The 27387-nt window shown below is 45.4% G+C and overlaps 1 protein-coding gene and 1 gene segment (V, D, J or C); one reads left to right on the top strand and one right to left on the bottom strand.

Moving 5' to 3' along the window:
• Positions 1-27387, top strand: part of LOC144481043 (uncharacterized) — a 420433-nt gene that overhangs the window by 126014 nt on the left and 267032 nt on the right. The window lies entirely within an intron of this gene.
• On the bottom strand, positions 12960-13655 carry LOC144480678 (T cell receptor alpha variable 38-1-like). The segment is given in 2 exon segments: positions 12960-13489; positions 13600-13655. Coding segments are annotated over 2 exon segments (576 nt in total).

Here is a 27387-nt window from a genome sequence, read left to right as displayed (position 1 = left end):
CTGTAGGGCGTCGGTGAGGCCACCCCTGGTATATTGTGTGCAGTGTTGGTGTCCTTATCTGAGGCAGGATATCTTTGCTATAGACGGAGTACACCGAAGGTTTACAAGGCTGATTCCTGGGATGGCAGGTCTGTCATTTGAGTAGAGATAAATTGGTTAGGATTATATTCATTGGAGTTCAGAAGAGCGAGAGGGTATTACATTGAAACTCTGAAATTCTAACAGGATTTACAGGGTAGGTTGAGAAAGAATGTTCCCGATGTTGTTAAGGGTAAGATCCTGGCATGGATAGAGGATTGGCTGACTGGCAGAAGGCAGAGAGTGGGGGTAAAGTGGTCTTTTTTCAGGATGGCAGCCGGTGACTCGTGGTGTGCCTCAGGGATCGGTGCTGGGACCACAATATAAATTAACGATTTGGAAGAATGAGCTGAAGGCACTGTTGCTAAGTTTGCAGTTGATACAGAGAAAGGTGGAAGGACAGGGACTATTGAGGAACAAGGGGAGCTGCAGAAGGACTTGGACAGGTTAGGAGAGTGGGCAAACAAGTGGCAGATGGAATACAATGTGGAAAAGTGTGAGGTTATGCACTTTGGAAGGAGGAATGGAGTCATAGGTTATTTTTTAAATGGGAACATGCTTAGAAAATGAGAAACACGAAGGGACATGGGCATCATTGTTCAAAATTCTCTTGAGGCTAACCTGCAGGTTCAGTCGGCAGTTAGGAAGGCAAGTGCAATGTTTGCATTAATGCCAAGGGGGCTAATATACAAGAGCAGGGATGTACTTCTGAGGCTGTATAAGGCTATGGTCAGACCCCATTTGGAGTATTGTGTGCAGCTTTCTGCCCCATATCTAAGGAAGGATGTGCTGGGCTTGGAAAGGGTCCAGAGGATATACACAAGAATGATCCCTGGACTGAAGCGCTTGTCCTATGAGGAACGGTTGAGGACACTGGGTCTGTACTCTTTGGAGTTTAGAAACATGAGGGGGCGGGGCGGGGGGGCGGTTCTTATTGAAACGTACAGGATACTGCGATGCCTGGACAGAGTGACCATAGAGAGGATGTTCCCAATAGTAGGAACAACTAGAACCAGAGGGCACAACCTCAGACTAAAGGGCCGATCCTTTAAAGCAGGGAAGAGAGCGAATTTCTTCAGCCAGAGATTGGTGAATCTGTGGAACGCTTTGCCGCAGAAGGCTGTGGAGGCCAGGTCATTGAGTGTCTTTGAGACAGAGATAGATATGTTCTTGATTAGTAAGGAGATTAGGGTTTATGGGGAAATGGCAGGAGAATGGGGATGAGGAAAAAAACCCAACCATGATTGAATGGCGGAGCAGACCCCATGGGGCAAGTCGTCTAATTCTGCTCCTATGTCTTATGGTCTTACGATCTTATGCTGGGGAACTCCAGAAATAGGAGTCATAGTTTGAGGATAAGGGGTAAACCTTTAAGAACTGAATAGAGGACAAATTTCTTCACCCAAAGGTCGTGAATGTGTGGAATTGATTACCACAGATAGTAGTTGAGGCCAAAAAGTTGTCAGATTTTAAGAGGAAATTAGGAATAGCTTTTGGGGCTAAAGAGATCAAGGGATATGGGGGGAAGAGGGGATCAGGATATTTAATTCGATGATCAGCCATGATCAAAATGATTGGCGGTGCAAACTCGAAGGGCCGAATTACCAACTCCTCCTTCTAGTTTCTATGTTTCTGTACGTTTCTATGTGTTGCAAAGAAAGACGGATATGCTTCAGTTGTACAGGGCATGGGTGAGGCCTCATCTGGAGGATTGTGTACAGTACTTGTCTTCTTATCTTAAGAAAAAATGTTAATGCATTGGAAAGCAATCAGAGCAGGTTTACTAAATGGTTACCAGGTGTCAGCGGGTTATGTTATGAGGAAAGGATTGTGATGTTAAGTTTGTATCCACTAGAGTTTAGAAAAGTAACAGGCAACTTCATTGAAACCTTTAAGACTCTAAGGGGTATTAACAGGTTGGATGTGGTGTGGATGCTGCTTTTTTCGAGTTTTGCAGCTGTGCTGGATATTTCTGGGTCTCTATATTCCTCGGTTTGTATATATCTGGGCTCTTGGTTATGTATCTGTTCCCAATACGGTTGTACTATCCACGGGAGGGCGCTGTTTGATCACTGAGCAAACATTATGGCCTCGTTCTGCAGAAAGTGACTATTTGCAGATATGAAAATCTATGGGGAAAAGAAATCCTAACCTATCGCATTACATCTTCTTGGCTCTTTCAATTTTCAGGTCCGGTACAGACAGAGATTGTTGTTTCTGCTTCTGGATTTCAGCCTGGAGCCATGGTGGTCAAAATATTCCTGACTTTGGTTTTTATCCTGAACACAGGTCAGTGAAACTGGAATCTTCTTAGAATATATTGCGATTCCTGTGCAATTTCCTTTTCCCCTCTCTGTGTGATTAAACTCTTCCTCTTACTCCTCACGTACTGTGTGCCCGCTGTTTATTTTCAGAGATGAGTAACGGTGACTCATTGTCCCAGTCAGAACCAGGAGTTGAAGCAGCTGAGGGTGATGATTCAGCAACACCTTGCAGTTACTCTGTACCGAGTTCAGCTAGAGAATATGGCCTGTTCTGGTATCACCAGTATCCACAACAAGCTCCTCAGTATCTGCTCAGAGCCGATAGTTATGGGTATAAGAAGACAGCTCCCGGCTTCGAAAATTTCAGCGGGAATCGCAACCAGAAACGAAGTACTTTTCACTTGTCCATGAAGTATTTGAAGGTGATGTGGAGATGCCGGCGTTGGACTGGGGTAAGCACAGTAAGAAGTCTCACAACAACAGGTTAAAGTCCAACAGATTTACTTGGCAGCACTAACTTTCGGAGTCTCAGGCTCCTTCATCGGGTGAGTGAGTGAGTGAGTCATTCACCTGATGAAGGTGCCTGAGACTTCGAAAGCTAGTGCTGCCAATAAACCTGTTGGACTTTAACCTGGTGTTGTGAGACTTCTTCATGTATTTGAAGATGACAGACAGCGCCGTGTGTTACTGTGCACTGAGACCCACAGTGAATGAGGCTCCCGCGGGCCTCATACCCAAAGCGGGATAGGTCGGCAACCAAGTGTTCGGTGTCAGGAAAACATATGGGTTTGAATTTCATAGAAAAGGTATAGATAATGAACGCGGCATTGAGCCGCAAGTGAGTGGTTTTCCCTCGGTGAGATCAATGATTATCACTGCTGGGAACGCTGATATTTGGCGCTCAGATTAATCCTGGATCAAATCCAATCATTTCCTGATCCCATTCACACAACTCGCAGATCTCCCGAGCAAACAAGTTAATCTATTTGTACATTTAAACTTTTTGTATCATGTGATTCTCTGTCAGGGAACACGGTTTAAAAGTGACACAATATCAAAGGCACACTCAGAGTTGTCACAGAGTTTCTGGGTTAAAATAGTGACTGACTGAAATTAGTACTTTAACGGTACAAGAGCATCCCTCAAGAACTGCATCTCGATATGGAGATGGATGAATACTTTTCCAGCTGTATTTAAAAGAGTAAGTAGCCTCACAACACCAGGTTAAAGTCGAACAGGTTCATTTGATAGCACGACGTTTCGGAGCGCCGCTCCTTCATCATCCTTCATTATAGGCACTCACCTGATGAAAGATCGGCCCTCTGAGAGCTCGTGCTACCAAATAAACCTGTTGGACTTTAACCTGGTGTTCTGAGACTACTTACTGTGCGTACCCCAGTCCAACGCCGGCAACTCCACATCATAATGAAAGCAGCAACTATTAATGTTCATGCTCCCTCATTAATGCCTGCGAAATAAACTGATTTAGAATTATTTATTTAATCTTTCACCTTTATTACAGAGAATGATCGCTCTCAGGAACAGTATAGATATCATGTTCGAAGGAAAGCGAGTTAAACCGAGTTAGAGACAGAATGAGTGATTTTTGTACATTTTAGTACTTTATTCCTCATCAGGAAAACCAATAAAGTCCAATCAGAGTTACCACATGAGGGACAAACCAGATCCAAGCTGACAAGAAAACAATACACATCTCATCTTGGGCTTGATCAAAGAAGATTCAAGCTGACAGGATGAGGCATTGGACTCCCTCCCGGACTTGATCTGAGCTGCATCGTCGCCAAAAGGCCGAGATGGCTTTGAAAAATTACAGGTGAAAAACGTTTTAGGTGACGCCAGCCTGAGCGCTTCCACTTGAGATTAGCCAAAAGGCCGCGAGCGAAGGAGTGATGTGAGACAGAGCAACAGAGAGAGTCCCCCAGGCAAACACAACCGGGGGAGGCTGTTATTGCGGAGTGTCAGCTGTCTTAAGCTTAACAGTTATTGGTCCAGAGCTGACGTCATCTCAGGGAGGCCAGCCAATTGCAGCACTGAGAATAAAAACCCACTTTCCCAATAATTGAAGCTGCCTCTGATCTGAGTTGACTCTGTGATATAAGACGAGAAAGAACAAAATATTTTGAACAGTGTCGCTGTTTACTGTCTAATCGGGAAACATGTTTCCCCTGTGTGCTTTACTGATAATAATAGTCATGCTGTCCGGTGAGTCTGAGCTAAAATCCTCAGTGTGCGTTTCATGAGTTATATTTACTCACAGATTTCTCACACATTCTATATGTTGTTACAGGAACCAGTAGCCAAGATTCAGTTTCCCAGGTGCCAACGGAATTAACGGTTGAGGAAGGACATATGGTAATATTGAATTGCAGTTACATAACAAAAATGTTTATCCCGACTCTCTTCTGGTACGTCCAGTATCCCGGGGAAGCTCCCAGATATTTACTGAATATATATAGCATGGGGGACGGAGAAAGGTCTTCAGATTTCTCCAACCGGTTTTCTGCTGATTTGGACCAAGACAAGAAAACAGTTGCTTTAAATATCACCGGGGTCCGAGTCTCTGACTCTGCCGTGTATCACTGTGCGCTGAACCCCACAGTGTTACAGAGGCACAGGCAGCCCGCACAAAAACCAGCAAAGGCACTCTCACTTCCTCTCACTCAATTAGATCTGTGACAGAGATTGTGAATTGTCAATATAAACAAAGTCTTATAAGAATCTACAGCTGGCCAGAACGATCTCTTTCTGTGGTGCTGAATGCGTGTCATTCGATTGAAAATCCCTCTTTCAGGTAATTTCCGGTTTCGGAGCAGTTCTCAATGGGAGAATCTGGCGTTTCTATCCCAAAATTTTCCAATACCCATCAGTGCCATTTCTCAAAGTTTAACTCCTTAGGATGAACGAAATTCACTTAAATGTCCTTTCTGTGTCACAGAGAGCCTTGGTTGTTCAGTCGTTCAGTTTTCTATCAGGCAATTGATAGATTGTGGCTATTCAGGGAAAAAAGTAACTTGGAGGTTCTGCAGCAAGATGGATGTGAGGTGCATCAACCATGATGATATTGAATTCCGCAGCAGTCCCTAAAGGAGGAGGAAATGGTCCATTCCAGCTCCTGCTCCCTATTCTCTGATGTTTTTCTGTCCACTTCATTGTCCTGAGAACAGATTCCAATGGTTCCAGCTCCTCGTTCTGACGTCATGGATTAGCGAACAAAGACATTCTGAGCTGATTGGATGAAATGTAGGACAAAGGAGCTGTGTCCTGCTGGCTCTGTCAGTCAGGAATAAAGCAATCGCGAGTGAGGCCGGATATTACTCAACATTTTATGAACTCTGAACTAAAGCATTTCGAACTCACTGAGTTCAGATCCAGCATCAGCTCTGTGAGCATGCTGTGTGTTAATCTTTATTCATTCCTCACAGCTTCAACGCACTGAAGGGGTAAGTTCACAAGTTTTATAAGTTCCAGCTTGCTCATGATAATGATATAGATATCTTCCCTTTCAACGGTGTTTTCCCTCTATTCGTAATGTATTCAATTACCCTGATCACATTGTTTTTCTAACAAAGTGATAATAGTGAGTTAAATTTCGTAATTCTATTCTTTTGCAGGTCTGAATGGTGCAGATTCTGTCTCCCAGCGACCAGTTACAGCGATGAAGTTCGATGAAGTATCGATGACAATTGATTTCAGCTATTCAACCACTGATGATACATATTCTTTTCAACGGTACGGGCAGTACTGGGGGAAAGCACCAACGTTCTAGGTATTCAATTCTAATTATAGAGATGTTTTCAGGGCAGAGGGAGTGGGGACTCGAATTTCTGCATCTATTGACATCTGGAAAAGCGAGAGGAATTTCACCATCCACTGCTGTCTGGCAGTGCGGTGTATTACTGTGGACTGAGAGACACAGTGACAGGGGCGGCACGGTAGCACAGTGGTTAGCACTGCTGCTTCACAGCTCCAGGGTCCCGGGTTCGATTCCCGGCTCGGGTCACTGTCTGTGTGGAGTTTGCACATTCTCCTCGTGTCTGCGTTGGTTTCCTCCGGGTGCTCCGGTTTCCTCCCACAGTCCAAAGATGTGCGGGTTAGGTTGATTGGTCAGGTTTAAAAATTGCCCCTTAGAGTCCTGGGATGCGTAGGTTAGAGGGATTAGCGGGTGAATATGTGGGGATAGGGCCTGGGTGGGATTGTGGTCGGTGCAGACTCGATGGGCCGAATGGCCTCCTTCTGCACTGTAGGGGTTTCTATGATTCTATGAATCGGAGGGAGTGTCGTGCAAAAAAACACTGCCCAGTGTGACAAAGGGAATAGCGATTTGGGCACGCGGGTGAGGATGGAATCTTTGCTCTCTGAAACTATCAACTGTTTTTCTGATCCAAAATAAATCCAAATTTGTAACAAGCGGAAAGAAACAGGTGCAGCAGCGGGGGAGGGTTCCACTGTGCCATTTACATCAAACACATTTTGAACATAACGTAAAGATATGTCTGGAAGATATATACGACACCGTAAGTTAAATAAGTTGTGATAGAAATGCTGAGAAAAAATATTAGATATTGTGTTCCAGCCGTTAAAGGAGATACAGAGCACAGGTATATGTAACAACCGGTGAATAACACTCAGAGAAATGCAGGGGATAAATGAACGAAGTCTTTATCTGAGCATAAAGACTTATCCGGTGTTTTCGGATTTCCCCCCAAAGCTTCTGATGGTTATCGCATTTTTTTTAAAAAAACGTTTTTGGAAGTTTGCCGTCGCTGGCTAAGCCAGCGTTTATTGGCAATAAACGCTGTGCTTAAGAAACTTTGCGACGCTGTTCTCAATTAGGTTTTTGCATTCAGTCGAATTTCTTACCAACAGTTCCTGTGCCCAGAACACACCAAACCTATCCTGAGAGATCATTTACTCTGTTAGTCAGTGTTCGTCAGATTCTAATCATTTATTGAAAACACAGGAGAAATTTCTTCGCACAGAGATTGGTGAATCTGTGCCATTCACTACCAGATAAAATAGTTGAGGCCAAACCGTTGTCTGATTTTAAGAAGGAATTAGATATAGGTCTTGGGGCTAAAGGGGGGGGGGGGGTCAAGGAATATGGGGGGGAAGTGAGGGGGGTGGGGTGAGGATATTGAATTTGGTGATCAGTCATGATCAAAATGAATGGCGGAGCAGGCTAGAAGGGCCGAATGGCCCACTCCTGCTTTTTGTTTCTATAACTGTTACACTGATTGTGGTCGGCGCCCGAGATCATGGGAATGTATTCCAGCGTCAGTGTGTGTCTCGCTGTTGGAAACAGGTCTCAACAGACAGCAGCTGTGACCTAGAAAACTGCAGCAGTTTTGGTAAGAGGATTTCACTCGTTCCGACCACCGTGAGACTCCGTGCCGCAGTTCCGAAATCTTCAATCAGAACAACTTCTGTGACTGCTGGATTGTATCAGAAAACCGGGTCTGAGCGAAATCCGCCTTTATCATACACTGCAGAAGGAGGCCATTTGGCCCCTTGAGCCTGCACTGACAGTAATCCCACCCAGGTACTGTCCTATCCCCGGAACCTCACATATCTACCCTCCTGATTCCCCCTGACATTAAGGGGTAATTTATCATGGCCAATCAACTTAATCGACACATCTTTGGACTGTGGGAGGAAGCTGGAGCACCCGTAAGAAACCCACACAGACCGGGGAGAATGTGAAAACTCCACACAGACAGTGACCCGAGGCCGGAATCGAACCTGGGTCCCTGGTGCTGTGAGGCAGTCGAGGTAATCACTGTGCCGCCCGTTATTTCAGAACCGCCGTTCTTGTACCTCTGTACTACAAACTCGGGCTGCCTCCAAGGATATTAGCGATACCAGAATAAATAATAAGTGTTATTGGTATGGGTGAAGGTTAACGTGACACTTTCTCCCTCTGTCCGTGTGAGTGAGGGTTCCCGCTGAGTAACAGAATCTCATCGGTCAGATCTGGAACGCACGGTTAAAGAAAAAAAATATTGAATGTTCAACTGAACCGAGGGTGAAAAATCACAGTGTAACATAAAAATAGGTATCAAATTTTAACACATTCGCTCCAGCTGATCTACGTCTCCGTTTACAATCCCCAGGAGAAAACTCCCTCTCGCCTCATTCAAATGCCTCTTTCTCTTTCTCCCTCAGCTGTTTATCTGGTTTTCCCCTAACTGTCTTTACTCCTCTCATCAAGTGAACATTCTGTCAATTTGAATCACTTTCTACAGAAATCGTTCTGAAGAAGATTCTCTACAATTTCCAGTAGATCTTCTTGTTTCGCTTAGATTTATGGGACATAGATATGGGATCCTCCCCAAGTGGAATCAGCCTCTCCGTGCCCACCACATCAAAGCTCTTCGTCATTGTTAATACACCCTTGGTGTATCATGATAAGATCAGGTTATCCTTTTGTCTTCTCACCAGAAGAGAAATTAACCATACTGTTTACATTGCATTCGGATAGATGTCATCTCCCAATTCTGGAACAGGGTTTGCTGTGCGTTTTGCCAACCTCTCCTCCTGTAAGAAAAAGACAAGAGCAAAGACGCAAGTGCGCTCTATGGCAGGCTCGATACTTGACTTTTCCCTCCAGAAATTAAACTACTGTTCACTCTTTTTTGAAATTTTAAACTTCGTACCGACAATGAATGTCACCCAGATCACAGTGAGACCGGCGAGCCGCATTGTTGCTGCTGCTCCTGGATTCCCAGGAATTGTTTAAAGTTTATTTATTAGTCATAAGTCAGGCTTACATTAACACTGCAATGAAGTTACTGTGAAATTCCCCTAGTTGCCACTGTCCGGCGCCTGTTACGGTCAATGCACCCAGCCAGCACATCTTTCAGAACGTGGGAGGAGACCCACGCAGACACGGGGAGAGCGTGCACACTCTGCACAGACAGTGACCCAAGCCGCGAATCGAACCTGGGTCCTTGGCGCTGTAAAGCAGCAGTGGTAACCACTGTGCTACCGTGTCGCTCCAAACAGACAGTAGAGCGAAAATGATAAAGCTGAGAGCATTGGCTGAGGCTGGTCTGACGTCCACAGAACGAGCTGAGATCACCGGATTTCATTGGTATGACGTCACTGATTTAAGCACATATTCATGACAGATATGACTTTGACGATACACTCTGCTGATCAGAGTGAGACGAGTAAACACAGACAGGTTCATTCCAATTGATTTAAGAGACATTTTTACCTTCAATTGACTTGAACGAAATAACATAGAACATAGACATAGAAACCCTACAGTGTAGAAAGAGGCTATTCGGCCCATCGAGTCTACACCGACCACAATCCCACCCAGGCCCTACCCCCATATCCCTACATATTTACCCGCTAATCCCTCTAACCTACCCATCTCAAGACACGAAGGGGCAATTTTAGCATGGCCAATCAACCTAACCCGCACATCTTTGGACTGTGGAAGGAAACCGCAGCACCCGGAGGAAACCCACACAGACACGAGGAGAATGTGCAAACTCAACACAGACAGTGACCCGAGCCGGGAATCGAACCCAGGTCCCTGGAGCTGTGAAGCAGCAGTGCTAACCACTGTGCTACCGTGCCGCCCTTGAAGATCGCCTTGAAGAACGAAATACAAGTGTTGAATGTGGATGAAGATGTTCCAAGTATTTGAATCACTGTCACTAATCAGAATGAGTTTGAGACGGGGTCAATTGGGAAGATGTTCTCCGATGTTCTCTGTGGTAGTGACATATCAAACAAAGCGGGACAATGGCAGTGAATAGGTGAAGCTTCCAATTTAACATAGGCTAAAAAGTGTGGTTTATCAAATACACTTTAAACGGTTCTACCCAATTGCTCAGTACTGAGTGAATCAAGTCTCCCATCTAACATCTCTGTTGGGCGCTGATGCGATCTATCTTGTGGATACATTCTCCCAACTTCTCCTTTGTTAAGTGATTAGCGATATGTCGCTCCTCTATTCTGCCCTCTATTCCATTCATCATTTTACACTGCGGCAGTGTTCTTGTATGAGGCAACCTCTAGTTCATTTCACTGGGTATCTCAGTCCGCAGTAATACAACGCGCTGTCAGACAACCGCGGCTAACAGGTGGTGAAATTCCCCTCTGTTTTGGAAGTGCGGAAAAATGCATAAAATCTATTCCTCGCGTCATCTGCTCTGAAAACATCTCCGTAGTTAGCAATGTGGCTTTGCCCCGGTACTGACGGTACAGCTGTAAGCAATATGACGCAGCTGTGGTCGAATGGTTGAAATTAATGGTAACCGAGTCTCTTTCAAAATGTGTCGCTGCAACCCGCTCATGTGAGACCGAGTCCTCAGCAGTAACACCTGCAGGAATTTAGAAACACATATCCTTAAGCTTTTATCATAATTCATTTATCCTCAATATCATTAGGAGATGGAGCACATTGGAAATAGGGCGGCACGGTGGCACGGTGGTTAGCACTGCTACCTCACAGCGCCAGGGACTGAGTTTGATTTCCGGCTTTCGTACACTGTCTGTGTAGAGTTTGTACATTCTCCCTGTGTCTGCGTCGGAGTGATCTAGTTGCCTCCCACAGTCCAATGACGTTCAGGTTAGGTAAATTGGCCATGCTAAATTCTCCATCAATGCACCCGAACAGGTGCTGATGTGTGATGACTCGGAGATTTTCATAGTAACTTCATTACAGTGTGAATGTAAGCCTACTTGTGACTAAACAATAAACGCTTTACTTTAGAGACAAAACACAGAACACACTGCTTGTTGGAAGAAGGTTTTGTAGTTTGTAATCGCACCAGTTAAGAGAACTGCAGTTGTGAGAAATGAACAAAATGTAGAAACCATTTGAGGGAGCTGGCGCCGAATTTGAACTGAACGGGCTGAATCCGAAATCATTCCTTCTGAGCAGTTGGGTTCGCGTTGAGCCACATCCAAGGTCTTTGCCGATTAGTTCATTTCTGAAAGAGTTGTCAGGTTGGATCCAATCAACGCATGGACGCAGAGACCAGTTTATCTGTGTTTCAGAGACCAGTTGCGAGGATTCAGTGTTCCAGGATACTCCAGAATAAACAGAACAAAGAAAAGAAAAAAGAAAAGTACAGCACTGGAACCGGCCCTTCGGCCCTCCAAACCTGTACCAAGCATGGTGCCCTAACTAAACTACAAAAACATCCTTCTGCCCCTACCCAGTCCGGATCCCTCTATTTCCTCCCTATTCATGTACCCATCCAGATGCCTCTTAAATGTTGCTAATGTGCATGCTTCCAACACAGCGGCGTGTTCCAGGCACTCACCACCTCCCCTGCACATCTCCCTTAAACTTCCCCCCTCTCACCTTGTAATTGACACGTCCACCCTGTCTATGCCTCCCGCGATGTTGTAGATCCCCACCAGGTCTTCCCTCAGCCTCCGCCTTTCAGTAAAAACAATCCTAGTCTATACATACTCCTCATAGCCAGCACCCTCGAGTCCGTGCACCATCCTGGGGAACCTTCTTTGAACTCTCTCCAAAACTTCCACGTCCTTTTGATCGGGCTGGGGAGTTGCGGGGGGATGTAACCCTGGTCTGTAGATTATCGTCAGAAAATTCTGAATTGTTAATGCAGAGTTCTAAAAGGACTGCGCCTCATTAACATTGGACTGCCGACACAAGACAACCACAGTGCCCCAACTCTGACCTGCTCCTCCAGTGTCTGCGGGAGCTGTGACACATTTACTGAAGGCAAACAGTTCTTGGAGTTACACTCGCTGCTGATTTTGACAAGGAAACAAAGTTTTCCCTTGAAATATCACAGGAGGTGTTCTTTCTGACACCCTCGTTGATGCTTGTGCTATAGAGCCAACACTGCTACAGAGAAGTAACAGACCCAGGACACTAAAAAAACATACTGGGAGTTCCAGTCAGCGCTCTCACTGCTAAACATAAGCAAAAATTCCGCTTTCAAAGTCAGAGTCACCTGGAACCTCACAACAACCAAACAAGTCAGGAAAACCTATGGAATTGCACTGCTTAAATCCAGTGTAGTTATGTTGAAAACAACATTCATAAATTTACTTCATAACTTGAATTTATTTCTTTTTCCTTCGATGTGTTTTCCGTGACTGTCTGTGACATTGAACAACCCTCTCTCCATCTGTCTCCCAGTTTCGTGGAGCCTTCGACCACAGCCTGTTCACACGCTTTATTTAATCAGAGTGCGTTGCTGGATCAAAGAAAACTTATAAACATAGATTTCGCAAAGGGGTGACTATGAGCTTTAAAACAACCCCAAGGAGATTTTCCTCAGTGAGCACTGAGCTTCAGAATGTTTCCTGGAAGCTGGTGCGGTTCTTGTCAACACGAACAATCCGGAATTTTCTGATGATAATTTACAGACCAGACTTACATTCCCCGGCCACCACTTCCTCCTCCCCAGTCTCTGAAAGTCCGGCGATTCCCCTGTCAGGACACTGACTGTAACCAGGCTCGGACACTTCTCTTTCAATATCAACCCCAGATCACCACCAACTGGCCTCAGAGAACCAGAGACAGACACGGAGGTGAGGCAAGAGCATCCCGGGGGAAGAGAACAAGTTATTAAGGGCGGGATTTCGAACGGGTGTCTTCTAATGTGATTCTGCGATGATCTGTTTGTCTGATTGAATTCTGAAGTTTGTTTTCTCAGTCTCTCCTGGGAACAGTTTCATTCGAATTGAGTTTGGTTTCCTTTCGCTGCACATTGCGGCTGCATCTACTACAATCCTCCACAGGCCCCAACAGGCAGCAGCTGCATTCTGCAGTGAAAGGCAGTTTTTGTACAGGGCTAAGCTTGCTTTGTACCACTGTGCGTCTGAAAGCGCGCAGTAATACGCGGCGGCGTCAGTCAGCTTCAGACCCGAGATGGATAAACTGGTAAATTTATTCTCGGTCTGGAGTTCAGCAAAGAAACGGTTTTTGGCAAAATAGGCTTTATCTTCACGGCTGCCCGAATATTTCCACAATATGAACTCAGGCTGTGAGTCTGGGTGCTGCCGGTACCAGTATAGATAGTAGTAGTTCATTTCAGTATCATATTTACAATGTAAAGTCACCGTTTCTCCTTCTGCCCTAACTTCTGAGGACGGCGACTGAGTGACAGAATCTCCATGAATCAGATCTGAAAAACAAATATAAGAATATCTGACCGACCAATGTTGAAAATTTTGTTTCAGATAATGTTTCAAAAATATTTTTTTTTAAATTGAAATGTGTTTGGTCCACATTTACCTGTCAGACATGTTGCCCACACAACGCAGATGCTGAGCAGCCGCATTGTCTCTGTCCACTCTGTAAAAAGGGAGTTGGGGATTTTGAAGACACCCGTTCTAAACCCCGCCCTCAATAATCTGCTGATGCCTCAGGATGTTCTGACTTCACTTCCTGGTGTTCCCAGTGACAGTTTGAATCGGCAGGCCGGTGAGCTGGCTGTCAGAGCTGGGTAACAGTCAGTGCTTTATGGGGGGAATATTTCCATTTTACAAAGCAGATGATGACAGTTAAACCCGATTCTGATTATTGTGACTCAGGCTTGCTCCAGGATTTGGTTCATTCAGGATCAATCCGTTTATTTAAATCTTACCATCAGGGGAGTGGCTCAGCCGTGACTGCGAGATTTATCTCATGAAACACTGAGGCAATTATTGAACAATTACTGTATTGTATGTCGGAGTGGCTGATTGACTCGCCAGGCTGTTTTTTTTTAAACCCTACAGTGCAGAAGGAGGCCATTCGGCCCATCGAGTCTGCACCGACCACAATCCCACCCAGGCCCTACCCCCATATCCCTATATATTTACCCACGAATCCCGCTAACCTACACATCTCAGGACACTAAGGGGCAATTTCAGCATGGCCAATCAACCTAACCAGCACATCTTTGGACTGTGGGAGGAAACCGGAGTACCCGGAGGAAATCCACGCAGACACGAGGAGAATGTGCAAACTCCACACAGACAGTGACCCAAGCCGGGAATCGAACCCAGGTCCCTGGAGCTGTGAAGCAGCAGTACTAACCACTGTGCTACCGTGCCGTTTTGTGGCACATTGGCAACGTCCCTGTCTTTCGAAGAGAAACTCCCAATTCAAGAGCAAAGTGAGGACCCGTTGGTGAAGGAATGAGCGGTTATACAGCCGTTCCACCGTCTGATCATCAGTTATGGAATCCTTCCCACCATAGTTCAAAGGAAAGAACGTGTGTTTGTGGCGAGATGCTTCAAAAGTATTCCTGTCGCATTAGAGCAACGATACCAGCTGTCACTTTACATTCAGTGGAACAATCTTGAAGTATAAACACTTCTGCTAATGTATGGAGGATTCATCTCAATGACACCTCTGTTTAAAATTAGCATCTACAATGGGGTTAGTTACCGTTTTTACAATGAGCCATGATCTTCGGAGATTGGAATTTTTCCAAAGAGAGAATAATGTCAGCGCTTCCAGTAACTCGACACTCAGGTGTTCAAAGCACGGGAACAAAGTTCAGACAGCAGGTTGACAGTCCCCAGGAGATATGCAAAGCTAGTTCTCATTAACTACAATTAAATACCAGCCGGCTAGGAAACCCTTTCTGTGTCACTTCCACTCATAAATGAAATGAACATAGTGCTGAGATGGTTACAGTGCAATAATTCAGAAAGCTGCTCTCAAAGTGGGTTTTTCGTTCACATTTTCACATCCTTTCCCACATCAGAAACACGCCTTCTCTCACTCGCTCTGCCCTCTGACTAATATCAAGCTCCAATCCTTCCACATGCCGATGATTTTGCGATGATTATTGACCTCTTTACCTTCTCCAAAATATTGAGACAAATTGGGTTCAAGCATTTAACTTAGCATAGACTCTCTACAGTGCAGAAGGAGGCCATTCGTCCCATCGAGTCTGCACCGATCACAATCCCACCCAGGCCCTATTCCCGTAACCCAACTTTTTATCCCGCTAACCCCCCCCCCCCCTAACACTCAGACGTAATTTAACATGGCGAATCAACCTAACCCGCACATCTTTGGACTGTGGAGGGAACCGGAGCACCCGGAGGAAACCCATGCAGATACAGGGAGAATGTGCAGATTCCACACAGACGGTGACCCATGACCAGAATTGAACCCGGGTCCCTGGCGCTGTGAGGCAGCAGTGTTAACCGCTGTGCCACCGTACAATCCCACGGAGGGGAAGAGAAGAATAGAAGAGGAGGAAGAAAAGAGGATAGTATATTTGGTTATTCAATGGCTTGTCCTGACAGTTTCCTTTTGTGACTCACTGAAGTTTTGCGAGACTGAATTAAGATGCTGAGCAGAAAATTAGGTTTTGGATCGTTAAACTAAATATTGGAAAAACGTAAAATTACCGGTGAAAAGTGGAAACTGGAGATGGGAGGGACGGAGTAGGAAATTAAATTGAAAGCAACAAGGACATTTAACATAAAACAATTAAGGTTCCGCAGCTGTAATTGTGGAGTCTATTCTTAATATGTTGACTATTGAGATCATAAAGTACTGTAGTTCTACGAGTGGACCTCACTAGCTTTTGTTGTACTTTGTATTTATTGCAGGTTATGAACGATCCCTTTGGCTATCGCACCGCAGTGTGAACTATTGCTGTTGTTCACCAGTGTGAGAGCGCCCTCTGCTGAGCAATCACTGGATTTGTCGCTGTGGGATTTTGACCGGGACCCACTGCGTCTCTGCAGCAAAATGGGACTCATGGCACTGAAATACACAGCGATGTCGGAAATCAGGACTTTGCTAATCGGTATCTCTGTGATCTTTGTAATTTTACTAAACTTTGATCTGCACATTTGAGCTTGCAGTTTGTTATCCCTCTGAAGGGATAACGCATGACGGAGATGGGTACTCAGCAACAGCTGGGTATCCTCGTGCGTCAGTCGCTGAAAGTAAACGTGCAGGTACAGCAGGCAGTAAAGAAGGCAAATGGTATGTTACCCGTCATAGCAAGGGTATTTGAGTGTAGGAAAAGGGATGTTTTGCTGTAATTGTATCGGGAGTTCAGAAGAGTGAGAGGGGACCTCATAGAAACTAATAAAATGCAAAGAGGATTAGACGGAGTAGATTCAGAAAGAATGTTCTCGATAGTGGGGAAGTCCAGATCTAGGGGTCATAGACTGAGGTAAGGTTTAAACCTTTTGATACTCAGGTGAGGAGAAGTTTCTTCACCCGGAGAGTGGTGAATGTGTGGAATTCACTGCCACTCAAAGAATTTGAGGCCAAACGGTTGTGTGATTTCAAGAAGAAACTAGATATAGCTCTTGGGGCCAAAGGGATCAATGGATATTGGCGAGGGCAGGATCAGGAGATTGACTTTGAAGATGAGCCACGATCAAAATGAATGGCGGGGCAGGTTCAAAGGGCCGACTGCTCCTGAGTCTAGTTACTATGTTTCTATATTGATGTTTCTATGCACTATGGAGGATCTATGATGTGGAGATGCCGGCGTTGTACAGGAATAGGCAAAGTTAGAAGTCCCACAGCACCAGGTCAAAGTTAAACGGGTGACTTATCTGATGAAGGAACAGGGTTCCGAAAGCTCGTGATTCCAAATATATCTGCTGGTCTTTAACCCGGTGTTGTGACACTTCTTACTATGGAAGATGCCAGTGGTGCTGACCCTAACAGAACACATAATCTCAGTCTTAAGTTAGCGCTCGTTTATTCTGAGAGTATGCCTTCTGTCCATAAGACCATAAGACATAGGAGCGGAAGTAAGGCCATTTGGCCCATCGAGTCCACTCCACCATTCAATCATGTTTGATTTCAACTCCATTTACCCGCTCTCTCCCCATAGCCCTTAATTCCTCGAGAAATCAAGAATTTATCAATTTCTGTCTTGAAGACGCTCAACGTCTCGGCCTCCACAGCCCTCTGTGGCAATGAATTCCACAGACCTACCACTCTCTGGCTGAAGAAATTTCTCCTCATCTCTGTTCTAAAGTGACTCCCTTTTATTCTAAGGCTGTGCCCCCGCGTCCTAGTCTCCCCTGCTAATGGAAACAACTTCCCTACGTCCAACCTATCTAAGTCGTTCATTATCTTGTAAGTTTCTATTAGATCTCCCCTCAACCTCCTAAACTCCAATGTATACAATCCCACGATCCTCAGACGTTCATCGTATGTCAGGCCTACCATTCCCGGGATCATCCGTGTGAATCTCCGCTGGACCCGCTCCAGTGCCAGTATGTCCTTCCTGAGGTGTGGGGCCCAAAATTGCTCACAGTACTCCAAATGGGGCCTAACCAGTGCTTTATAAAGCCTCAGAAGTACATCCCTGCTTTTGTATTCCAAGCCTCTTGAGATAAATGACAACATTACATTTGCTTTCTTAATTACGGACTCTCGACTCTCCCACGAGGGGAAACCTCCTCTCAGCATTTACACTGTCATGCCCCTCAGTAATCCCATACGTTTCAATGACAACACATCCCATTTTTCTAAATTCCAGTGAGTAGAGTCACAACCTGTTTAATCTTTGCTCATAAGACAATCCCTCCATATCGGGGATTAGCCTTGTGAACATTCTCTGAACTACCTCCAATGAAATAATATATGTCCTCAAATGAAGAAACGAAAGCTGCTTACGGAACTCCAGATGTGGTCTCACCAGTACCTTGTACAGTTGCAGCAGGGCTTCCCTATTCTTACAATCCAACCCCCTTGAAATAAAGACCAACATCCCACGAGCCTTTCTGATTACCTGCTGCACATGTCTGCTAATTTTCTGCACTTCATGTACAAGTACCCCTAAGTCCCTTTGTGTGGCAGCTTTGCACAGCTTCCCTATTTGCATAATACTCTGTTCTTTAGTTCTCCCTTCCAAAATGAACATTTTCATTTTTCCCCACATTAAACTCCTTTTTCGAACTTGCCGTCGAATTAAAAAAACCTATCAATATCTCTCTCAACTATTTTTATCCCTGTCGTAAATTGCTTCTCCACCTATTTTTCTGTCTGCAACTTTTGCGACAGTCTATATGCTTCCTCCCTCCAAGTCATTAACATTTAGTGTATAGAGTTGTCGTCCCAGCACTAATTCCTCTGGAACCCCACCAGTACACGTCGCCGAACTGAAAACCCCTCATCCCAAATTGCTGTTTCGTGCCCATCAGCCAATTTCCTACTATTCCAATATACTATCCTCAACACCATTGGCTCTTATGTTATGAGTTAACATTTTGTGAGGTACCTTGTCGAACGCCTTCGGGAAGTCCAAACTGAACACATATACTGATTATCCTCTATCCACTCTGTTTGAGACTTCCTCGAAGAACTCTAATACATTAGTCAGACATTATTTCTCTTTTCTTTCCAAGAGATCATGTCTTTTGAATTCCTACCTTGTTACTTACAATGAAACGATTCTTCTTATAAGGACATCGGTGATTGTGTTGTTTCCGATCACTGACAGCCCCATTGTGACATCTTTCAAGAGCTCATCCCTATTGCCTTTGGCGATGTTCACAAGTGACTTTCTAATTCGCATGCTTGGATTTGGTGCATTCTGTTCAATGAGATTTCGAATGGGTGTGTGTGGGGGGAGGGGTGGGGGGAGAGGGTGGTCACTCCTGTTTGATCATTTACATTCCAAAACGAGGAAAATGAATGTTAGAAATAAATCCCGTCTATGTGGATTATCCGGAGATGGAAGATGTTTAGGCGAACTTCTCCAAGGAAGCATCGGTAGGCCGAATGGCCTCAGTCGGTGATCCAAGATTCTATTATTCTCGTTGCTTCATGCCCCAACCGTTCGATTTGTTGGTAGAAACCTGAATAGTGAGCAAGTGCAGAATGGTCAGAGACTTTTGTGGATTCAACCGCTATTTCCGCTCCATCCACTCCGAGTGCAGTTGAGAGTTACCGCAAATTCGCTCAATATTGAGTCTGCCGTATCCCCGCACATCGCTTCCGTTTGCTGCTCTCACTCTGACCTGATTGTGTGATTGGACAGATTGCTGCCGCTGCTCCATTCCACTCATTGGTTGGATCAGCAGTGCAGTGGGACGGAGATCTGTATTTTTGCCTCTCACAGAGGATTTCCATCACTGCAGAGTTACAGCCTCAGGAAGGATCATGGGGAACCGTCCCACTTCGGTTCTCATCATTATCTCAGTTCTCAGTAAGTAACTCCTGGGGCAAAGGGCGGCAAAGGATATGGGGGGAAGGTAAGAACAGGTTATGGAATTGGATAATCAGCCGTAATCATAATGAATGGCCGAACAGGCTCGAAGTGCCGAATGGCATACTCCTGCTCCTATTTTCCAAGTTCTATATATTTCCTTCCCTGTAAAGCCGGATATAATTGCTGGTAAAATATGAGAGATGGTTTAATGACAATTTGATTGAAAAATATTAGGCTGCTGCTAATTGTTTTTACCTTTACTATAATTTTACATTGGACTGGATTCACCAAGACACAGTGGAGCAGCCGGTTGCCGAAAAAACGGTTGAAGAGGAAAGTAATGTCACAATAACCTGCAAATTTAAGACAAATGATTCCGACCCTTATGTGTTCTGGTACAGTCAGAGTCCCGGGCAGTCTCCACAGTACATGCTTCACATTCTGGGTGTGAAAATGTACAGACACGCCGACATTAGCGACCGCTTTTCAGCTACAATAAATAAAACTGCCCAGATCACCGAGCTGACGATCGGAAATGTTTTTATGGGGCGGCACGGTAGCACAGTGGTTAGCATTGCTGCTTCACAGCTCCAGGGTCCCAGGTTCGATTCCCGGCTCGGGTTACTGTCTGTGTGGAGTTTGCACATTCTCCTCGTGTCTGCGTGGGTTTCCTCCGGGTGCTCCGGTTTCCTCCCACAGTCCAAAGATGTGCGGGTTAGGTTGATTGGCCAGGTTAAAAATTGCCCCTGAGAGTCCAGAGATGCGTAGGTTAGAGGGATTAGCAGGTAAAATATGTGGGGGTAGGGCCTGGGTGGGATTGTGGTCGGTGCAGACTCGATGGGCCGAATGGCCTCCTTCTGCACTGTAGGGTTTCTATGATTTCTAACTAACGCATTAACTCCATTTTTTTGATTGAAATCACCTCACAATAAACGACAATGTTCTCATTACTTGCTGTGTCTGTTTACTAGCGTTTATGATTTACACAGTAGGACACGCAGATCCCCCTGAATCTCAGACTTCTGCAATCTCTCACTATTTAGGTATTTAGATTATTTCAACTTCTTACTGCCAACATTAATTATGTCACATTTGCTCACATAAACTTCATTCTACAGGTCTGTGTCCACTCCCTTAACATATCTATCTCTCTTTGTAAACGCCTAACGTTCTCTTCAGCATTTATTTTCCTAGGTGGTCAGTTGATTTAGCACCAGACCTTCGGTCCTGTCATCAAATCATTTGTACACCACTCAACACATCCTGGAAACCGGAAAAACAATTTAATTGTCGTTGTTTGTGTGCATCTGAATTCCAGCAAATCGTTATAGAAATCGCATGATGGGAGGCCTGGTGACATTATCGCTAGAAAACTAATCCAGAAAACCAGCTGATGTTCTGGGGACGCGGATTCGAATCCCGTCACAGCAGATGGTGTAATTTGCATTCAATAAGCAGAAATCTGCAATTTTGAATCTACTGATGACCATGAAACCATCTTCGATTGATGGAAAACCCCATCTTGTTCACAAATGGCCTTGAGGTAAAGAAATCTACCGTCCTTACCTGGCCTGGTCTACATGTGATTCCAGAGCGACAGCAATGTGGTTGACTCTCAGCTGCCCGCTGAAATGGATTAGCAAGCCACACAGTTCAAGGGCAACTAGGGATGGGCAATAAATGCTGGTCAGCTGGTCGACCATATCCCACAAATGAATTGAAAAAATGAACCCTGGGTCACTGCCGATTCAACCGATGAAACAGGAAAATATTTCAAATATCACAGGGCAGACATTGTAGATCAGAGAGAACATAATGTTTTCGGGATTGCATCTGGCTGCGTTACCGCCAGTTGTTTCGCGATAATTTTCAGTTGATAACAGGGAAGAACGTGGGACCACAGCGCCCTCTCACGGCATCTCCAGCGGGAAGAATTGACACTGTCAGAACAGTGAGCAGGGTGTAAATTTATTTATGAGGCGAGATCCACTGACAGCTCTTCACGAGCTGGTTGTCAAACCATAAACTGTCGAACTATCAAGGAAGTTTGACTGAAGTTAAAACAAACGCCGTTTTACATCATTTCTGAGTCATTTCAGTTATGATTTCACCAGATTTTTAACTCTATGCATCACGTTCATTATTTTTTTATTTTCCTCCTCTTCTCTTTCCATTGATTCTGAATTTTCTGTGCTCTTTACGTATTCTTACTGTACCTCTATGCTGCGTCTTTCACTCATTCCGATTTTGCATGTTAACTTCATTTTACGACTATATTTTCAATTCTCTTCATTTAAACCTGTTTAAATTTTCTGTTTCTGAATATGTTTTGATCTCTTTTCCCCTACCCATGGGATTTACTATCACGCTTATTGAAACGTCGATATTCCAGACACGGCGGAGTGGATTTTGTGTACGGGAACTCCCTGTGTTTGTCACACTGTGCCTTATGGCGCAGAGATATGTGGCAGAGTCTCGCGCGTCTCCCACAGTCAGGATGGTGAATTTGTTGCCTCCCTCGATTGAAACAGTGATCCTCCCGCGTTGATCGGTTCCTCTTGTGGCCATCACCAGATGCTGCGGTGACTGATTCGGGAGCTGTTCGTACCAATGCAGGACGCTAAAAGTAATGAAGATAATGCAGTTCATGGACATGTTTCCCGCTTCACTGAAAAACATCGGCGGAGGGATCTGCAGCAACTCATCTTTCCCAGTTACCTTCCTGCAGATCAGAGTGAAAAACAGCAGAAAGCCGATGTAAATCTTGAACATTCTCAGTTATCACGCAATACCGAAGTCTGCTCAGATCCAGGGGATGAAAATTATGAGCAGAAAAATTAACCGGGTGCCAAATACTCGCTTCGGGTTCAATTCGGTAATATCATAGTTAATATGTTAATGCTGAACTAACAAAAGAAGCTGAGTATCCCTTCAACTACCCACACTGAGCGTATCACACTGACGCCAGCTCACACTGCCTCTGAGCACACACCTGAGCCTTTCACATTACATATTGTCTTACACCGCTCTCAGGTGGTGTATGCTGGTAATTCCAGGGTACAATTATTCACTTGAACTGTGGACAAGTTGCAGTTCACGAGATAGTTGCAAATGAGAGCAGCTATTCTCTCCTTCCTTTTATAGTTCTTTGCTGCGGGGGAGTTTACAGCAAGCAAATGATTTCTTGCATTTTGTTCTCTAATTCTTGCTGAAGCTTCCTTCAGGGTGGCACGGTGGCACAGTGGTTAGCACTGCAGCCTGACAGCGCCAGGGACACGGGCTCGATTCCTTACTTGCGTCGCTGCCTGCGTGGAGTTTGCACATTCTCCCTGTGGGTTTCCTTCGGATTCTCCGTTGCTTCCCACAGTCCAAAGATTAGCGGGTAAGGTGGATTGCACATGCTAAATTGGGACGAGCTAGGCTAAATGCATGGGGTTATGGGAATAGGGCCTGGGTGGGGTTGTGGTCGGTGCAGACTCGATTAGTCGAGTGGCCTCCTTTTGCACTGTAGGATTCTATGATTCCACACTGAGACATCGCTCAGTGTGACAAGGTGAAGGTCCTGAAATTAGTCCTATAGATCCATTTTTATAGTTTGAACTGATCTATTTTTCGAATAAATGTGAGGTAAGGTAAAGACACCATAGTCTCACCTGACAATAGACTGGTGATGATTGAACTTGAGGATCACCACAGCTCCGGCAGGGTGCAAGCTTGAGAAAGTAGTGCCATTATGAACAACAAAGGCCGGTACGGGAATTGCTGTATCGTCGCTCTGCATTCTTAACAGGCCGTCCAGCAAACTGAGCAACCGACAGGCCTAACATACCAACAGTAATAGCAACATTGAAAACTCTTAATAATACACTGTTTTAAAATATAAGTTTGACATTCGTGTTAAGATATGTTCTGTTTCAACATTTGTGACTTCAATCAGTTTTTTTTCAATAAATGTACCGAAATTAACATCGTCTCCCTCTGCCCTCTGGTGGCGGCCATGCTGGGGAGATGCCAGCCTTGGACTCGGGTAAGCACTGTAAGAAGTCTCACAACACCGGGTTAAAGTCCAACAGGTTTATTTGGTCGCACAAGCTTTGAGAGTTTCGTTCCTTCCTCAGATGAGTGAGGAGTTGTGTCCACAAACAGGGCATACTTAGACACAGGCTCAATTTACAATATAATGTTTGGAATGCGAGTCTTTACAGGTAATCAAGTCTTAAAGGTACAGACAATGTGAGCGGAGAGAGGGTTAAGCACAGGTTAAAGAGATGTGTATTGTCTCCAGCCAGGACAGTTAGTGAGATTTTGCAAAACCAGGCAATTCGTGGGGGGTTACAGAAAGTGTGACATGAACCCAAGTTCCCGGCTGAGGCCGTCCTCATGTGTGCGGAACTTGGCTATCATGTTTTGCTCGGCGATTCTGTGTTGTCGTGTGTCGTGAAGGTCGCCCTGGAGAACGCTAACCCGAAGATCAGAGGCTGAATGCCCGTGACTGCTGAAGTGTTCCCCGACAGGAAGTGAACACTCCTGCCAGGTGATTGTCGAGCGGTATTCAGTTATCCATTGTCGGAGCGTCTGCATGTTCTCGCCAATGTAGCAAGGTGACTCTGTACTCAACGCTGTCAACTGCCAATCTCCAGATGCAATTCTACGTCTCATCCGCTACATCCTGGACCGCAATGTCTTCACCTTCAACAACCAGTTCTTCATCCAGACACAAGAAACAGCCATGGGGACCAAATTCGCACCTCAATATGCCAACATCTTCATGCACATATTCGAACAAGACCTCTTCACTGCACAGGACCTTCAACCGGCGGCATACATTAGATACCTCGATTACATTTTCTTCCTTTGGACTCATGGCGAACAACCACTGAAACAACGACATGATGACATCAACAAGTTCCATCTCACCATCAGACTAACCATGGACTACTCTCCGGAATCGGTTGCATTCTTGGACACACGCGTCTCCAACAAGGACGGTCACCTCAGCATTTCCCTGTACCGCAAGCCCACGGAAAACCTCAGGATGCTGCACTTCCCAAGCCTCCACCGTAAACTCGTTACATGAGCCATCCCCTATGGACAAGCCCTCCCTATACACAGGATGTTCTCAGATGAGGAGGATCGGAACAGACCCCTACAGACGCTGAAAGCCCTCATAAGAACAGGATATGGAGCTCGACTCATCGATCAACAGTTCCGACGCGTCGCACCGAAAAACAGCATCGACCTCCTCAGAAGACAAACACGGGACACGGTGGACAGAGTACCCTTCGTCGTCCAGTACTTCCCCGGACCGGAGAAGCTACGACATCTCCGGAGCCGTCAACCTGTCATCCATGAAGACGAACGTCTCGCCAAGGCCATCCCCACATCCCCACCTCTTGCCTTCAAACAACCGCACAACCTCAAACAGACCATTGTACGCAGCAAACTGCCCAGCCTTCAGGAGAACAGTGACCACGACACCACACAACCCTGCCACAGCAACCTCTGCAAGACGTGCCGGATCATCGACACGGAAGTCATCATCTCACGTGAGAGCACCATCCACCAGGTACACGCTGCATACTCTTCCGGCTCAGCAATGTTGTCGACCTGATAGGCTGCAGGAAAGGATGTCCCGAGGCATGGTACATTGGCGAGACCATGCAGACGCGAGGACAACGGATGAATGGACACCGCTCGACAATCACCAGGCAGGAGTGTTCTCTTCTGTCGGGGAATACTTCAGCAGTCACGGGCATTCAGCCTCTGATCTTTGGGTAAGCGTTCTCCAAGGCGGCCTTCACGACAGACGACAACGCAGAATCGCCGAGCAAAATCTGATAGCCAAGTTCTGCACACATGAGGACGGCCTCAAACCGGGATCTTGGGTTCATGTCGCACTATCTGTAACCCCCACGACTTTCCTGGGTTTGCAAAATCTCACTAACTGTCCTGGCTGGAGACAATGCACCTCTTTAACCTGTGCTTAACCCTCTCTCCACTCACATTGTCTGTACCTTTAAGACTTGATTACATGTATGGAGTCGCATTCCAATCATTATCTTGTAAATTGAGTCTGTGTCTATGTATGCCCTGTTTGTGAACACAACTCTTCATTCATCTGAAGAAGGAGCGCACTCCGAAAACTTGTGCTACCTAATGAACCTGTCGGAATTTAACCTGGTGTTGTGAGACTTCTTACTCTGGTGGCGGCGACAGGTAATACAATATACAGATTTAAAACACTGTTCGAGATGTGGAACCGAGACTGAGCCCGTAAACTGTCGATCATAAACTCTCTCTTTATTTTTTTTTCTCTTTGAATGCAACTGGTGCAATGAATCTAGTTTTCGTGATTGCAACTCACTCGCTGCCGCATTTCATTTTCTGATCAGTGTCATGGATAGTGTATCACACGGCCTTTGCAATTGACATATTCTAATCTGTTAGGGTGCCGCTATCAGGACCATTCACAGCCACAATCACTACATTCCCATATTCCTTTTGTTCACGATATCTTTGTAAATCTCCCTCTTGTCTCCACCTGCCGCTGGCCCTATATCCAGCCCCCAGAGCTCCCTCAACCACGCTCCCACAACCGTATGAAGCTCAGCTAATTTTCAATCGTCTTGACCTCCGATGAAGAGCCTTCCAGACTCAAGACATTGGCTCTGTTCTCTCTTCACAAATACTGTCAGACTTACTGAGAATTTCTAGCTGTTTCTGCTGTTGCTTCAAATTCCAGCATCCGCAGTAATTTGCTTTAGTCTGAGCAGTTCTTTTAATTTGGGCTTTGGCTCGTATCATAAGACCATAAGAACATAAGAAATAGGAACAGGAATAGGCCATCTAGCCCCTCGAGCCTGCCCCGCTATTCAATAAGATCATGGCTGATCTGATAATGATTTAGTTCCACTTTCCCGCCCGCTCCCCATAACCCTTAATTCCCTTATTGATCAGAAATCTATCTACCTGTGACTTAAACATATTTAACGAGGTAGCCTTCACTGCTTCAAGGGGCAGAGAATTCCAGAGATTCACTACACTCTGAGAGAAGAAGTTCCTCCTCAACTCTGCTCTAAACTGACTCCCCCTTATTTTGAGGCTGTGTCCTCTAGTTCTTGTTTCCTTTCTAAGTGGAAATAATCCCTCTGCCTCTACCCTGTCTAGCCCCTTCATTATCTTATATGTCTCTATAAGATCTCCCCTCAGCCTTCAAAACTCCAACAAGTACAGGCCCAATCTACTCAATCTCTCCTCATAAGCGAACCCCCTCATCTCCGGTATCAACCTGGTGAAACTTCTCTGTACTCCCTCCAAGGCCAATATATACTTTCGCAAATAAGGGGACCAAAATTGCACACAGTACTCTTGTTGCGGCCTCACCAATACCTTGTACAATTGCAGCAAGATTCCCTGCTTTTATACTCCATCCCCTTCGTGATAAAGGCGAACATTCAATTTGCCTTCTTGTTCACCTGCTGCACCTGAAAACTGAGTTTTTGAGATTCATGCACAAGAACCCCCAGGTCCCTCTGCACAGTAGCATGTTGTAATTTTTCACCATTTAAATAATAGTCCATTTTACTATTATTCCTTCCAAAGCGGATAACCTCACACTTGTCAACGTTATACTCCATCTGCCAGATCCTCGCCCACTCACTTAGCCTATCCATAGAACCATAGAAACCATAGAAAATTACAGCTCAGAAACAGGCCTTTTGGCCCTTCTTGTCTGTGCCGAACCATTTTATGCCTAGTCCCACTGACCTGCACTTGGACCATATCCCTCCACACCCCTCTCATCCATGAACCCGTCCAAATTTTTCTTAAATGTTAAAAGTTTACCACTTTATCCGGCAGCTCATTCCACACTCCCACCACTCTCTGCG

This window comes from Mustelus asterias, chromosome 30 (genome assembly GCF_964213995.1).
Source record: "Mustelus asterias chromosome 30, sMusAst1.hap1.1, whole genome shotgun sequence".
NCBI classification, from domain to species: Eukaryota; Metazoa; Chordata; class Chondrichthyes; order Carcharhiniformes; family Triakidae; genus Mustelus; species Mustelus asterias.
This window is presented reverse-complemented; position numbering and strand designations above follow the sequence as displayed.